General features: G+C 45.0%; 2 protein-coding genes across 9 annotated transcripts in view; one reads left to right on the top strand and one right to left on the bottom strand.

Moving 5' to 3' along the window:
- Nucleotides 1–12353, bottom strand: part of DLGAP2 (DLG associated protein 2) — a 491075-nt gene extending 478722 nt beyond the window's left edge. For all 3 annotated transcript variants that reach the window (XM_052809696.1, XM_052809697.1, XM_052809699.1), the window contains exon 1: nucleotides 12193–12353. In XM_052809696.1, the coding sequence (XP_052665656.1) occupies nucleotides 12193–12210 (18 nt within the window). In that variant the 5' untranslated portion in view covers nucleotides 12211–12353. The remainder of the gene's footprint in view (nucleotides 1–12192) is intronic.
- Nucleotides 12354–12669: 316 nt separating this feature from the next.
- ERICH1 (glutamate rich 1) overlaps nucleotides 12670–12825 on the top strand; it is a 105333-nt gene continuing 105177 nt past the window's right edge. For all 6 annotated transcript variants that reach the window (XR_008238454.1, XR_008238450.1, XR_008238452.1 and 3 more), the window contains exon 1: nucleotides 12670–12736. Coding sequence is in view for 1 of the 6 variants with exons in the window: in XM_052809286.1 (XP_052665246.1) it covers nucleotides 12715–12736 (22 nt within the window). In the remaining 5 variants the exon portion in view is untranslated. The remainder of the gene's footprint in view (nucleotides 12737–12825) is intronic.

Below are 12825 nucleotides of genomic sequence, written 5' to 3'. Positions count from 1 at the left end.
AAGTCTTGGTGTCAGGCACCTGGCACACCTTCAGTGGTCATCGACGGAAGGGGGGGGGTCTATCAAACAAAGGGGACTGCAAAGTTTGAGGAGAATAACTTGGTGATGCTCTCTCTTCAGGCACCAGTAAACATATATCCCAGCCCAGTGTTTTGGGTTATTTGGCTACTTTTCTGACAAGAGCAAGAACAGAAAGAAAATGCCGTTTCCCTGTTTTCCATTACAAAAAAAACATAGTAACATAGATTATTTGTTCATATGTGACATAGTGAAGCCAAAAATACAGCTTCTCTTGTAGGCAGTCTTTGCTCCTCATGACTTGAAAATGCCCATACTTGCTCTGTCCAAATTAGGTGATTTATTTTTTTTTAACCACATTTCACTCAAAGAGTTGATATATTCAAGTCACTCCTCCTGGGTAAGGCTACGGTGCAGTATGACACAGCCCAAACCCTCACAACAAGGCGTGTGCTTAGGGATGCCTTCACCAGCTGGCACCTAAAACCCAGGTCTGAGTTCAGTGGCAAAACCTTCCTTGTTCACCCGTAACTCAAACGGCTGAATTCAAACATTTGAAATATCTGAGATGGCTGGATTTCACCGGGAAGTAACTAAATACAAATAAGCTGAAGTCTCAGCAACTGACAGCTCAAATTTGCACACAGGCAGCACAATGTTCTCCAAGCATATCTGGAGAGCAATTTATGTGTGCTCATTTATTATATCAAATAACAAACACAAATGCATTTAAATCTCTAGGATCTGTTAGTTTTGTTTTCCCAGTGAAGTTGCTTCCGTCAAAGTCAATGTTTACAGTGAGGTACGGCCTCTTCGACAGCTCCCCTTGGTGTGATGGCAGCACGTGCCTAGGGCAGGATTTGGTTGCTTGCAAATGGGTGCCTGGCGTTATTTGGGAAACCTCGAGATACCTGAGATGGGCAGATACGTATCACGTTGGCAGATACAGGTTACGTGGGACCCTTCCGAGGCAATGGCTGAAGGGCAGAAGGGTGACTACCTGGAGTCCCCAACATGGCCCTGAGGCCACCCCGGGCAGCCGGTGCGCCCTCAGAGGCGCTGGGTGCCCCTGGCCTGGACACCCGCCAGTCTCTGTTGTGCCAGCCAGGTCCGCATGGGCGTCTCGGAGATGCTACGGCACCTCAAGCGATGCCGGGCACTAACGGGAGCCCAACCACATCTCGTCGCTAGCGCAAGCCGGTGCTATCAAAATGTTTCCTCCTGTCAAAAACGAGGATGCTGCTTTCTCCTTCACCCCTCGACTCACTCAAACGACACAGAATCGAGCACAGCTAAAGCAAATAAACTGCCAGTGGGCAAGAGAAAGCCTGCAATTTTCACAGGGACCAAACCACAAATGGAAACGGAGATTTCAGTCAGCCCCTTTTACGGCATCAAGAAGCTACATGAAGGCCCAGGTTCAGGCACAAACACATGGAGGGTGTTTTTACGTGAATTCACAAATATGTCACTTCAGCACCACCTGAAATTTAGTAGTCTGCTGTGGGAAGAAAACAATGAAAATGCTTTTATCAAGGAAATTCAGAAAGATGTCGGTGTTTCCTAGTGACAACAGGCAACGTTCCAGAAAATTCTTTTCACTGATTTCTGACTAAAAATTTTACGTCACGTGTGAGGAAGAAAAAAAATTCTATACATAACCACTAAATGATATTACATCATATTTCAATTTTTACAGGAATCAGTTCTATTCTGGTTTAGTCTTTCAGTTCATGAGCTTTTCCATATACTTAGGAACAATTAACTGCCTCCATATGGAAAAAAGTGAAATTATTACTAGTTTCATCTTCATAATGACTATATGAATACTAATTTGCTATTGCTCAGTACTGTTAATTCTATATTATCTTCTGACTTTCCACTTTGTTTTATTTTATTGTACTTTAGTCACTTCTTTTATCTTTTTTTTTTTCCTGTGGGAATATTTAAATTACTCTTAAAATTTCTGTGAAATCTAAGGATACTAAAGATGTTGAAAAGTTACTGTTAGGTCTGCAGTCTTAACTCTTTCTCTACTCTCCTTTGTGGAAGGTATATAAATGCTTGGGTCTAATCACAATTTGTTGCTTACGTATACAGTACAGGTTTTTCTAATAGGTTTATGGTATATACGTTGGCACAGATTCCTGTTAAAACGATACATGAAATATCAATCAATTAAGAAGAATATCACAAAATCCTCTAGATCAAACCGCACATTATTAGTAGCTATAGCCAATAAATAGTAGTACTGGATGGTAAAGTACATTTTCATAGGTACAGTTTTAAAGCGAAGGCATCAAGAAGTTTTTACTAATATTTCAGTGTATCCATCATTCTTTCATAACAGAGACATCTTGCATGCACATACATTGCTGTTTATTTTGGTACTTCTTGCAAATCTTTCAGATGAGATTTCACCAGTGGTAATGGTTACAAGACATGGACATATTTACAAAGGGAGGACAAGGCTGGAGAAGAGGTTTTTCTGTTTTGCTCTGAAAAAAATTAAGACTAATGATCACACTGATGTCTTTCAGAAGAGAATTCACACAGGAACAGCCTGGCTGCCAAGAATACTTTGTTCCTTGTGCTCCAAAATCAGAAACATAGGAAAAATTTGTTCCATTGGTCAAGAGGAACGCAGCTTACGTGGCAAATCGTGATAATAACAAGAAAGATATTTCTTCAGGGTAACTTGGAGCAGCCCCATGAAAGACGTTGAAAAAGAGAGGCAAATTTTATTCATCATTATGTGGAATTATGCAACTGAAATTAAGAGCGGTACAATGTTTTCTTGCAGTAAATGACTTCCTGGGGGGGGAGGTTGACAAGTTACCCTATTTTACGGGTAATCTGTTTTTCAAGTAAAGAACACTACAAACGCAGCCTGGCAGCTATCTCTTATCAGCTGAGCTCCTTCTAGACATTTTTACATATCAAGATGCATTATACGATGCTGATGACTGTTTCTATAATCTGTGCAGTTTTATCTTGTACACGTGAAAATATTTAAGTTTGTCAGTCTTTCATGCTGTAGTTTGTGTACGATACCTCAGGAAAGAGATGCTATGCAGTTTGCTCCTGCCTGTCATACGTAACCAGAAGAAGACAACCAAAATAGTCATCCTCTGTACTGCCTTATTACGATCTCTTCACTGCTATATTCAGACACTTTCATTTATAGCCTTGACCATTTGTCTCCTTTTCTTCTGGTGCCAAGCAGTATCACAACACTTCCTTAAACCCCTCCGTAATACTCTCCCTTTTTTCCAATGTTAACTTGGGCTTGCTCTTGCGTCTGCTCACCCTTCGGCTGATACATTGCAACACTAAGAAGTGCAGGAAAACACAAATGTTAACACAAGCTGTACTTAGAGCACTGATCTTTCAAGCAGTGAGGGAAAATGTTATCTTTCGTTTCAACGCTGTAATCGGAATGTAAGGCTTTACACATTCCATTGTTTCTCAGGCATCCCACTAGTTTGCTAAGTTTCAGTGTCCGTGTACATGCTGTGGCGTAACAGATGGACATTTGTCAGAACATTTTGAATGAAATTCCATCAAATTAGAAAGCATACCACAAAGTTTTTAAAATAACGGAGTATAATTTAAAGAAATTAATAAACATGGAGAAAATATTCTATTAAAGGAAGTTTGGAAAAGGCATTTGTCAACTTTCTAAAAAAAACTGAAAAGAAAAATAAAATCTATTAGTTGGGTACACAACTAAATAAACGGTTACCTACAAGCAGATGCCAGGAGAGAGACCGGAGTCTGAATGTGATACAGTTATATAGGAGAAACTTTCCTATTTTATTCATCAAAGCAGCATTCTACAGCCTGGCATACAGTGCACTTCTCAGCTTTGTATTTTGCTCCTTCCATATCATTTTTTAGGACAGCAATTCATGACAATTTTGGAAAGTAAAAAGAAACAGAAAATCACAGGGAACTGATCAGAGACCTGACACTGGTTAGCAAAGGAAGTATGTTTCATAATTTATCCATGACAAGGAGTATTTGAGAATGACTTCCACCCTGCTCTAAATCATAAGCACTGTAGATGTTAAAAGTATTAATGTATCAGATGAGACATTTACTAAGGAATGTACAATATCCAAAAGCACCATAAAATGAAAACGCTGTTTTGAAATACAGCAATTAAGAAAAAGAACGAAATGTATGTCAAAAAGAAAACTCAAAACCAAACAATATAAAAGAACATTAACTGCACTATAAATGACCTCAAGAATGAACACACATTACTATAGGAGATCTTTAATTGGTGGACGTAAGAATATTTCCACTGATTTACGTAACCTTTAACAATTTATTTTAGCTGTAGAGTAACATTTTTACGGAGGGAAAAGAGAAAAACTTTGGGAATTAATTTCAGAATTAATCTATCCTTTCTTGATTTGAAAATTAAGGTAACAGACCTTCAAACTATTGAATTTAACTATTTAGATCTATTATAATGCTTCAGTCATCTGTTTCATTATTTTCAAAGGTCAGTGTATGTGCCTTTGAATTCATAAAGTAATATATAACTTTCTAAATCTCATTGCAGCTGAAATCTTAAAGTGTAGATAGTTCAAGTTTTCTAAGAAAGGTCAGTGCAATATAAGAATGTATCACTTTACAAAAGGAGGAATGAGGCTGAAAAGTAACACAGAGACATGCTTTCTCTTTTAAAAGTGTCATCCACGTTAAGATTTTGGAGTAGTCAATTCTAAATTATCATTTAAGAAAACTGTTATCTAATTACTTAATATGGATACATATTATTATAAAAGTACAGGATATCATAACTAATTGCATCCCTCTTCAACTTCATCAAAATAATTTCTTTTGAAACACCTCACTTACTATATTCACCTCTTGCATAATGAATAAAAACTGACGTGCATGGAGATGGGAGACGCTATAGAATCCAATGCATTTCAGGACTGGCAGCAAAAGTAATGCTGCATTTTCAGATGTACTGCTGCCTTTTCTGCATATAATGCTATAAACTGCAGATATTTGTGACAAAACCACTCTGAGCTACAAATCGTAGTATACAGCAGTTTAAATAACCTGTGTATTGTGAAGGAGCCATGCCTAGCCTATGTGTAACATTTTCATTTCTCAGCCTACTAAAACGTATGGGAAAAAAGCAGTGCTCCCATTTATCCACTTGCATTCCAGAAAGGAAAAGAGCAAATTTAAATTTCTCTTAAGCTACTAAGGAAACACCACTTACATTAGTTATTTTAAAATTAATCTCTTCAATATTGAAGTTATTCTCTTAAATCCAATAATTTATCTAGCTCTGAAAACTAATTTTGGACATTTGCAGTATGAATACAAACTACAGTAGCTATTCCTAAATGACACCATTTGTAAACAGACCCTCAAAGGAGTGAGATCAAAATCTCAGACTGAAATAAAAATCAAATGACAGTGTATACAATGCATAACAGGAACACTTAACAATCACATTTTTAAAATGTCTTACCTTTAAGTGAAACATTATGGCAAAGATAACCACAAAATAGCCAAAAACCAGGCCAGATGCTGGAGAACAAAGGCACAAGTCGCCATTAAAGAAAAGATCAGTTTCACGTCCTGCAGCCAGAAAGGGCTGGAAACATCAGAGGGGCTTGAATTCTCCTTCAGAAGGAAGGTGAACCTTGTGTCACTCTTACCAATGGGAGCCCAAAGTCTTCCCAGCTAGAGGATATTAATACTTCTTACTTGTACGCAACATCTTGCTATGTGATGCCTTCATGCCCCAATTTTTAAAAAATAAATAAGTATTATTAAGTCTACATATTATTTCCTATATATCGTGTTTTCACGAGGAAGCCTAGTTAAGAGTATAATAAAGAATTCAGACAGATACGTAGTCTTTTCAAGAAACTTGATTATGCTTTTTCACTTCCTTTTCTAGCCTAAAAAAAGGCCCAGACTCTTCCTGTAGCTTCAACTATGCAGGATTTGAAAGGCTGCAGATCAAGGGAAGTAAATCAAAGGAAGAAAAGCAAGCTTTGTGCTCCTTTCTGCTCATCAGGGAAGATAATTGTTATCAATCTCTAAAACTAAAGAATATTATTTGTTCATTTAAGTGAAATCCACTGTTGCGCAGAGGATAAAGGTGGCCTGATACTGATGCTCTTTGGAAAGAATTTCAGTCTGCATGAATGAAGCAAAAGTGTCATCTTTTATCTTACTTGGACTCTGTTTAGACAAATTCAATAGAGTAAGATGTTTATGCTCTATAGCTTTATATCCCAATGACTTATTAAGCCATAAATCAATAAGAATGTGAAAGTGGAAGATCCTCTGGGGTTTTTTCCTCCCCCCCTGCTATTTTTAGATTACTCTATAAGAAATAAAAGGAGTAGTAACTACTTGAGATTCTCTCTCTACTGTCTGCCATTCAGGGGGACATTCAGGGGAAAAAATGAGGGTCAAAAATAACCTCCCACTTGTGCCAATTGAAGCTATTTGTTCAGTGTTATTTTTATAGGCTACTTGTGAAACTAGAAGGCAGGCGCGAAAGCTGGGAAGTTCTTTCTACTCCTCACTGCCAGTAAAATACACAATAATGCAATAAAACATACCTCTGTACCCCTGCAGCTGCACGAGCTCTAAGAACAACCATGCAAGAGTGAAATGGTTTGGACAAAGTTTCCTTAAAGGCTACGTTGATTATCTGCACCATTAATCATACCGTATATGGTTTCTATGAAAAGTCACCAGCCTATCCAGTTGCGAAACTAGGAGAATTGCTGAAGACTTGGCGGATATTTTATGATATGTAATTTGCATAACATTATTAAGGCATTACAAAGTTTTACAATGCAAGTCATACTGTCAAGAAGTAAAGAATCACAGGAAACTAGTTCAGTTGACCTCCAATACACAAAAATAAATCTCATGTAGGAAATCAACATATTAAAAAACCCTGGCATGCTAAGGGCAATTAGATTCCAGACAAGCTTAAACAATTAATTTGCATTCTCCCCCAAACCTTTGGGATTATTGAAAATACAGTATCACCTAAATTAAAGAAGAAAGAGAATAAGGACATGGTACAAAAAAATGTTTTGAATTCTTATTCTCAGTACTGACCTGCTACCTCTCCAGGGCAATGCAGGGGAGTTGCTCTCTCTGAAAGGCAGCACTCCAGAGGCTGAACACTGCCCAAGCAGCCTCTCAGCTTCCAAAATGAAATATGTATCAGAGACACCTTAAATGACCACTACACGAGAAACTGGTGTCCAACTTCTCCCTAAATTTGTGTTCCTTAGTTTTAGGCTTTCCTAACTGTTTTCAACTTCACTATCAAGACTTAACTTTTACATTTGCTAGAATAAACTTTGGCTTGCAACAACTTTTTGTGTTCAAACGGAGCTCAGGTTAATCTGACAACCCTAAGATGCTCTTCTTTCCTTTGACATAACAAACTTACTTTTTAAAGAGAGTATTTAAGATGGAAGATACAAAATTGAGAGTGGCGGAAGGATTTTGGGAGGAGAAGGAACAGCTATGAAGGACTCAAGATGGGAGCTACAGATAGATAGAAAGCTCTGGTGTATACTTCTGTTCCTGTTATTTGTGCCTATGTACAGTCTGAATCTCTAAATTAGTGATTTTTGCCTTGTTGGATTTATGTATGTATTTGACCACATTTTTGACATGTTTCATTACTGTCAATTTATCTACATCATCTACACACAGTGGTGGCAATATCTACTGAAGATAATAGACACTGACTCTCCTTGTGAGATAAAAGCCTTCATCTATTGTATAACCCATGCATCTCTGCTAACTGCAGGTATATACCACATTGACTACCAAAGGTGGAAAGAAAGTCTTTTTAGATTGTAAGAGTATATGGTTATAAAACTGAAAAAAAAAAAAAAATTCAGAGGGCTAAAAGGCCAATGCCATATTGGAAGCTATTTGTTGTTCATTTTCAAAACTGGCAAGGACAGCGGAATGTGTCAAACGTGGAATAAAAATGCATGGAAGATAAGTAAATTTTATGCACAAAAGCACTATTTAAGAAAGTACAGTGAGAAACATAAAAGCAGAGTGAGACCAAATATATATGCATGCGTAGAAACCCTGATTGAGAAATCTAACTGCAGTGATTTCCATCCTCTCATCACAACTGAGCGTGTACTAAATGAATAAACTGCTACTTGACATTTCCTAAATAAATATCACGGGAAGAGTACTTACTTTACTTTAATTAATCATTTTGGCCCCTACAACAGAAAGTAGCTGTGATGAACTATAATCTGTTTCGGGAAATATAATTCTATAATGGAGATATATATGGACTTAAATATGAGAAGTTGTGGTCTCCAACAGGTCTCCTTTAAAAGAGATTCTGATTCATCCATGCCCACTTCTACTTATATTTGATCACAGCTGTTGACATGCTGTATCTGCCATGCAGAGAGATATTTCTCTACCAGAGGTAAGAAAGCCATATGGTTTGTGGATGACTATGATTTTTTTGCAAGGCAAACTGAACTACACGATTTTTTTTTCTCTAGTTATTCAAACAAAACTACCCATTTAGCAAACAGAGTATTTTCAATTCAGGTGGGATATTTTGGCCCATAAAATACATTTCTAAGAACTGAAAGTCTCTCTTAAATACAATCATAACTGATGAGCTAACACTAACTTCCTGCATTAGTGGTCCTCTCATTCACCATGCATGGTTAGATAAACAAATTCACTGTAGTGATGAACTGAAGCAGCAAATAAGACTTGTCTTGTTCATGGAGTAGAACTGAAGCAGCTGTTTTTGTTTGACTGATGCAATTTGAAAGGGCCCCCAATGGTATACCTCAGAAAAAACAGGGGTTTATTTCAATGTTCTTTTTATTACCAAAACTACTCATAGGATTATCATAGCTATACAAGGAAATTGCTTTGACTACGTGTAATTGCAAGTAGGAAAAAAAGTTCCTGCCAAAGGCAGGTGTAAAATAACATTTTACCACCTTTGTTAAGGCACACAAAAACTACCCCAGTAATTACTCCAACGTCCATAATTTAGCCAGACAAAGCTCTCAATCAAGCTGAAATTTAGTCATCCAGACTGCGTCTGTGAGTATTTCCTTTAGAACATCTGCCGTCAGAAAAACCTGTTGTAACTCTGAGGTGGTAACTTGACCAGGATGGGCAATGGTCAGGAAAGGCTGCCGAGGTAGGTACCCTCTGCGTGGGATGCTACCTGGTGTTCAGACACAGTGGGAACTGAATACCCAAGCTTTCCTCAGGATCAGGTATGAATGTCCTATTCAGGGATACATTTCTTCTATCACATCTACCAACTAATATTAAAGTAACTTGCTTCATACATTGGAATTTATTAGAATATAATTTTTAGTTAGGCATAATGGACCTTGACATTTTTGCTTTGATTTGGTAACTTCTTTTAACAGCTTAGCATAGCCAACAACATCACCACTAATACAGGTGGGACTTTGCCCCGCACAAGTGTGAAATCCTGATCCCACTAAGTCATTAGGAATATAACCACCAATTCAGCAAATCTTGGATTCGACTGTGCAGTTTTATGTGTTACATAGACAAAACACATTCTCCTCAACACCTCTGTCAAGAGCAGTCTATGTTTGCTGGCTGTTAAATGCTTGTTTAAAGCATTTATGACTTCACTCGAAGTGTAACTTCAACTTGTACCAGAAATTTAAACTCATTTCAGAGGGTCTAGAAATTCTAAAAAGTTAACAACAGAGGTATGCCCTGTACCATTCTAGTGCAAACTAGATACATGTTTAACTAAATGCAAATAGCACCTTATAGTACTAAAATCAAAAGCTAAAAATAATCTAAAATAGAATCAACGAATTTATTTGACAGTCCTAGTTTTTACTTCGTGTGTAACTGAACAATGGCATAATAAATGCATTCTTTAATTTAGGAATATTATGTCAAATCACACAGGGTCTGACTACACAGCACTCAGAATTAAATCTCCAATGCATAAGATTGTAATTCATAAAACCGCTGAACATCATCTGAGTCCATTTTAACCAGATACCAGACATCTTGAAAAGCATGCAAAATGAGGGGGGGTGGGGGGAGAACAACCTTTCAAATATAAACGATAAAATCTGTTTAGCACTGTAAAAATAGCTGGAAAAAATTAAAACTTGTAATTCTGAAAGAAAATGCTTTGTGCAAACCATCTGGAAATGACTTGAAAGTATAATTGCTATATTGCTGAAAGCATAGAAGTATAAAACTATTGCGCTTCCCATTTTACCTGTTTTCCAGATAAAACACAAAGGCGGAACTGAAACTAATCACAGATGGGAAAGGCTCACACCTCAAATGCATTTGCATCATGAAACAGTAACATCCCCTGCTCTACCCCAGAGCCGCCGCCTTAAAACGAGTCCAGCACAACCCACACGCTTCCCCTGCCACATCCCAAGCTACAGCAGCGCAAAGCATCCCGCCGCCCAGACCCCACGGGGGGCTCCTCGGTCGCCTGCCCTCGGCGACACACCGAGGTGACCCTTCCTCCTAGCAGGGTGCCCGCTTGCGGCCATCTACCACCTAAAGGACGAGAGGCATTCCGTATTTCAAACGTTGCTGGCGCTCCGCTTGCGGTGCTGCTCCGAAGCACGCAGAAATACACGCCGAGCGCAACTCCAGCGCTCGAGTTTCACAGCCGTGTTCTCGGGCTCACGCCACCTCGAGCGACCGCAGCGCCCCATCTCCTTCCGAGGGCTCCAATTCGGAGGAGACTCATTCGAACATCCCCCGCTCCCGGGACACGCCAGGCCGGTGCGAGCCCGTGCCCTCCCGGAGCGCAGACGGGAACAGCCGGGCGGTTCCTGGCTGAAGACCACGAACCCTCCGAAGTTTCAGGGAAGTTGAGGCCGAAGCGCTGACGGCCGCGTTCGTGGCGAAACGCCAGGCCGTACGGCACCGGCACGGCCGGCGGAGCCGGGGCACCACCGGGCTAAGAATTAGGTTGCGACGGCGGCAGAAAGCGGGGCCGCAGGAGAAAGCCCCTTCGGCATTTGCCGCCGGCCGCAGGGCTCCCCCCGCTCCCCTCCCGCCCCCCGCTCCCGCCCCGAGGTGGCGGCCGCCGGGCCGCTGGCCGGCTCCGCTGCAGGAGGCGAGTTTCGGGGAGGCGAGACGGGCCGGAGTAGGACGCCGGCGAACGGCTTCATTTCCCCGGCTGACGGTGTCTCAAAGGACCGCGGAGCCGCTCGGCCCAGCCGGCGGCAAACGCCACGGGGAAAGCCGGCTCTGGCCGCCCCGGCCGCCGGGGACACCGCAGCAGACGCCGCCGGCCCCCGCGGACCTCCCCGACCGCGCCGAGCCCGGCGCGCCCCCGGGCAGGCGGACGCGCGGAGCCGGCGCGGGACGCACCGGCCGCCCGCCCCTCCTCGGATGCCGGGCTGCGGCCCCGCCGCCCCCCCCCCCCCGGCCCGGCCGCCCCTCCGGGGGGGGCTGTGGGAGGCCGGGGGGAGCAGCGCGGCCCCTCCGACGTACCCGCGCCCTCCGCGGCACGGCACGGCGGCCGGGAAGGGAAGGCGGGGGGAGCGGCGCAGGCGGCGGCGCGGCTGCAGCCCCCGGCCCCCTCTTGGCGGGGCAGCCCCGGGAATCACGCGCTCCCAAAATTTAAACCGCCGCCGGTACTGCGGCTCGGCGCGCAGCATCCCCCGCCCCGCCGCTCCCTCCGGCCAAACCGGCCGCACGGAGGGTCCGTCCCCCCCCCCCCGCGCCTCTCCCCGCCGTCCGCGGCCGATGCCAGCCCGCGGCCGCCCCGCGCCGGCACAGGGCACCCCGCCGCGCCACCGTCCCGCCCGGACCGCGCCGCGGCGAGACCCCCGCCGCGGCCAGCGCTGCGCCGGGACCCGCCGGTGACGGCGGAGGACACCACAACCGACGGCGCGGCCGGCGCGTGTGTCCCCCCCCCCCCCCCGCCCCGCCGCCTGGGCACGGGTCCCCGACGGCGGCGGTCCCCGCGGGCAGCGGCCGGAGCCGCGGCAGCGGCACCCCCGTTCCCTCCGCCGCCCGGGCGGGGGCATCCCGCGAGGAGCGCGGCGCGCCCGCCGCCCCGACGGCGGCCCCCGCCCTCCCCTCCCCTGCCCTGCCGTCGCTCCCGTCCTCCCCTACCTTTTTCAGCGCTGACATTCTAGTGCATTATTAACGCGGCGGGTGCGGGCTGTGCGCGGGGCTGCCGGGTCAGGTGAAGGAGACGCCCGGCCGGCAGCGGCAGCAGCGGCGCGCGCCCACCATCACCCCGGCGACTCTCACCCCGCCGGGGCGCCGCCGCCGCCGCCCGCTCCCCGCGCGCCGCCGGGGCCGCCCGCCGCGCGCCGCCCCCCCCCCCCCCCTTCCCGTTCCCTCCCCTCCCCTCCCCGCGCGCACCCCCGCCCTCGCTCCCGCGCGCGCGGCGGCGGCGGCGGCGGCGCCCGCCCGGCTCTGCGCAGCCGCGCTCCCCCTGCCGGAACCCGCGGGCACCGCGCCGGCCGGGGCGGGCGGGCGGGAGGGGCCGCGCGGCCCCGCCCCTGCCACCGCCTCCGCCAATGGCGCGTCTCCAGTCCCGTGACGGACAGGCGCGGCGGCGAGCAGGAAGGAGAGCGAGCGCGGGGCACGTCGGGCTCCTCGGAGGGTGCCGCCCGCGCGGCAGGGGCCATGGCCCTCAGCAGGCGGGAAGGTGAGGAGAGGCCGTGCCGTGCCGTGCCGTGCCGTGCCGTGCCGTGCCGTGCCGTGCCGTGCCAGGGGGCATCGAGCGGCGGCGTCTCT

Source organism: Harpia harpyja, chromosome 15, assembly GCF_026419915.1.
Source record: "Harpia harpyja isolate bHarHar1 chromosome 15, bHarHar1 primary haplotype, whole genome shotgun sequence".
NCBI lineage: Eukaryota > Metazoa > Chordata > Aves > Accipitriformes > Accipitridae > Harpia > Harpia harpyja.
Note: the sequence above shows the minus strand (reverse complement) of the source record. Positions and strands in the feature narration are given on the sequence as shown.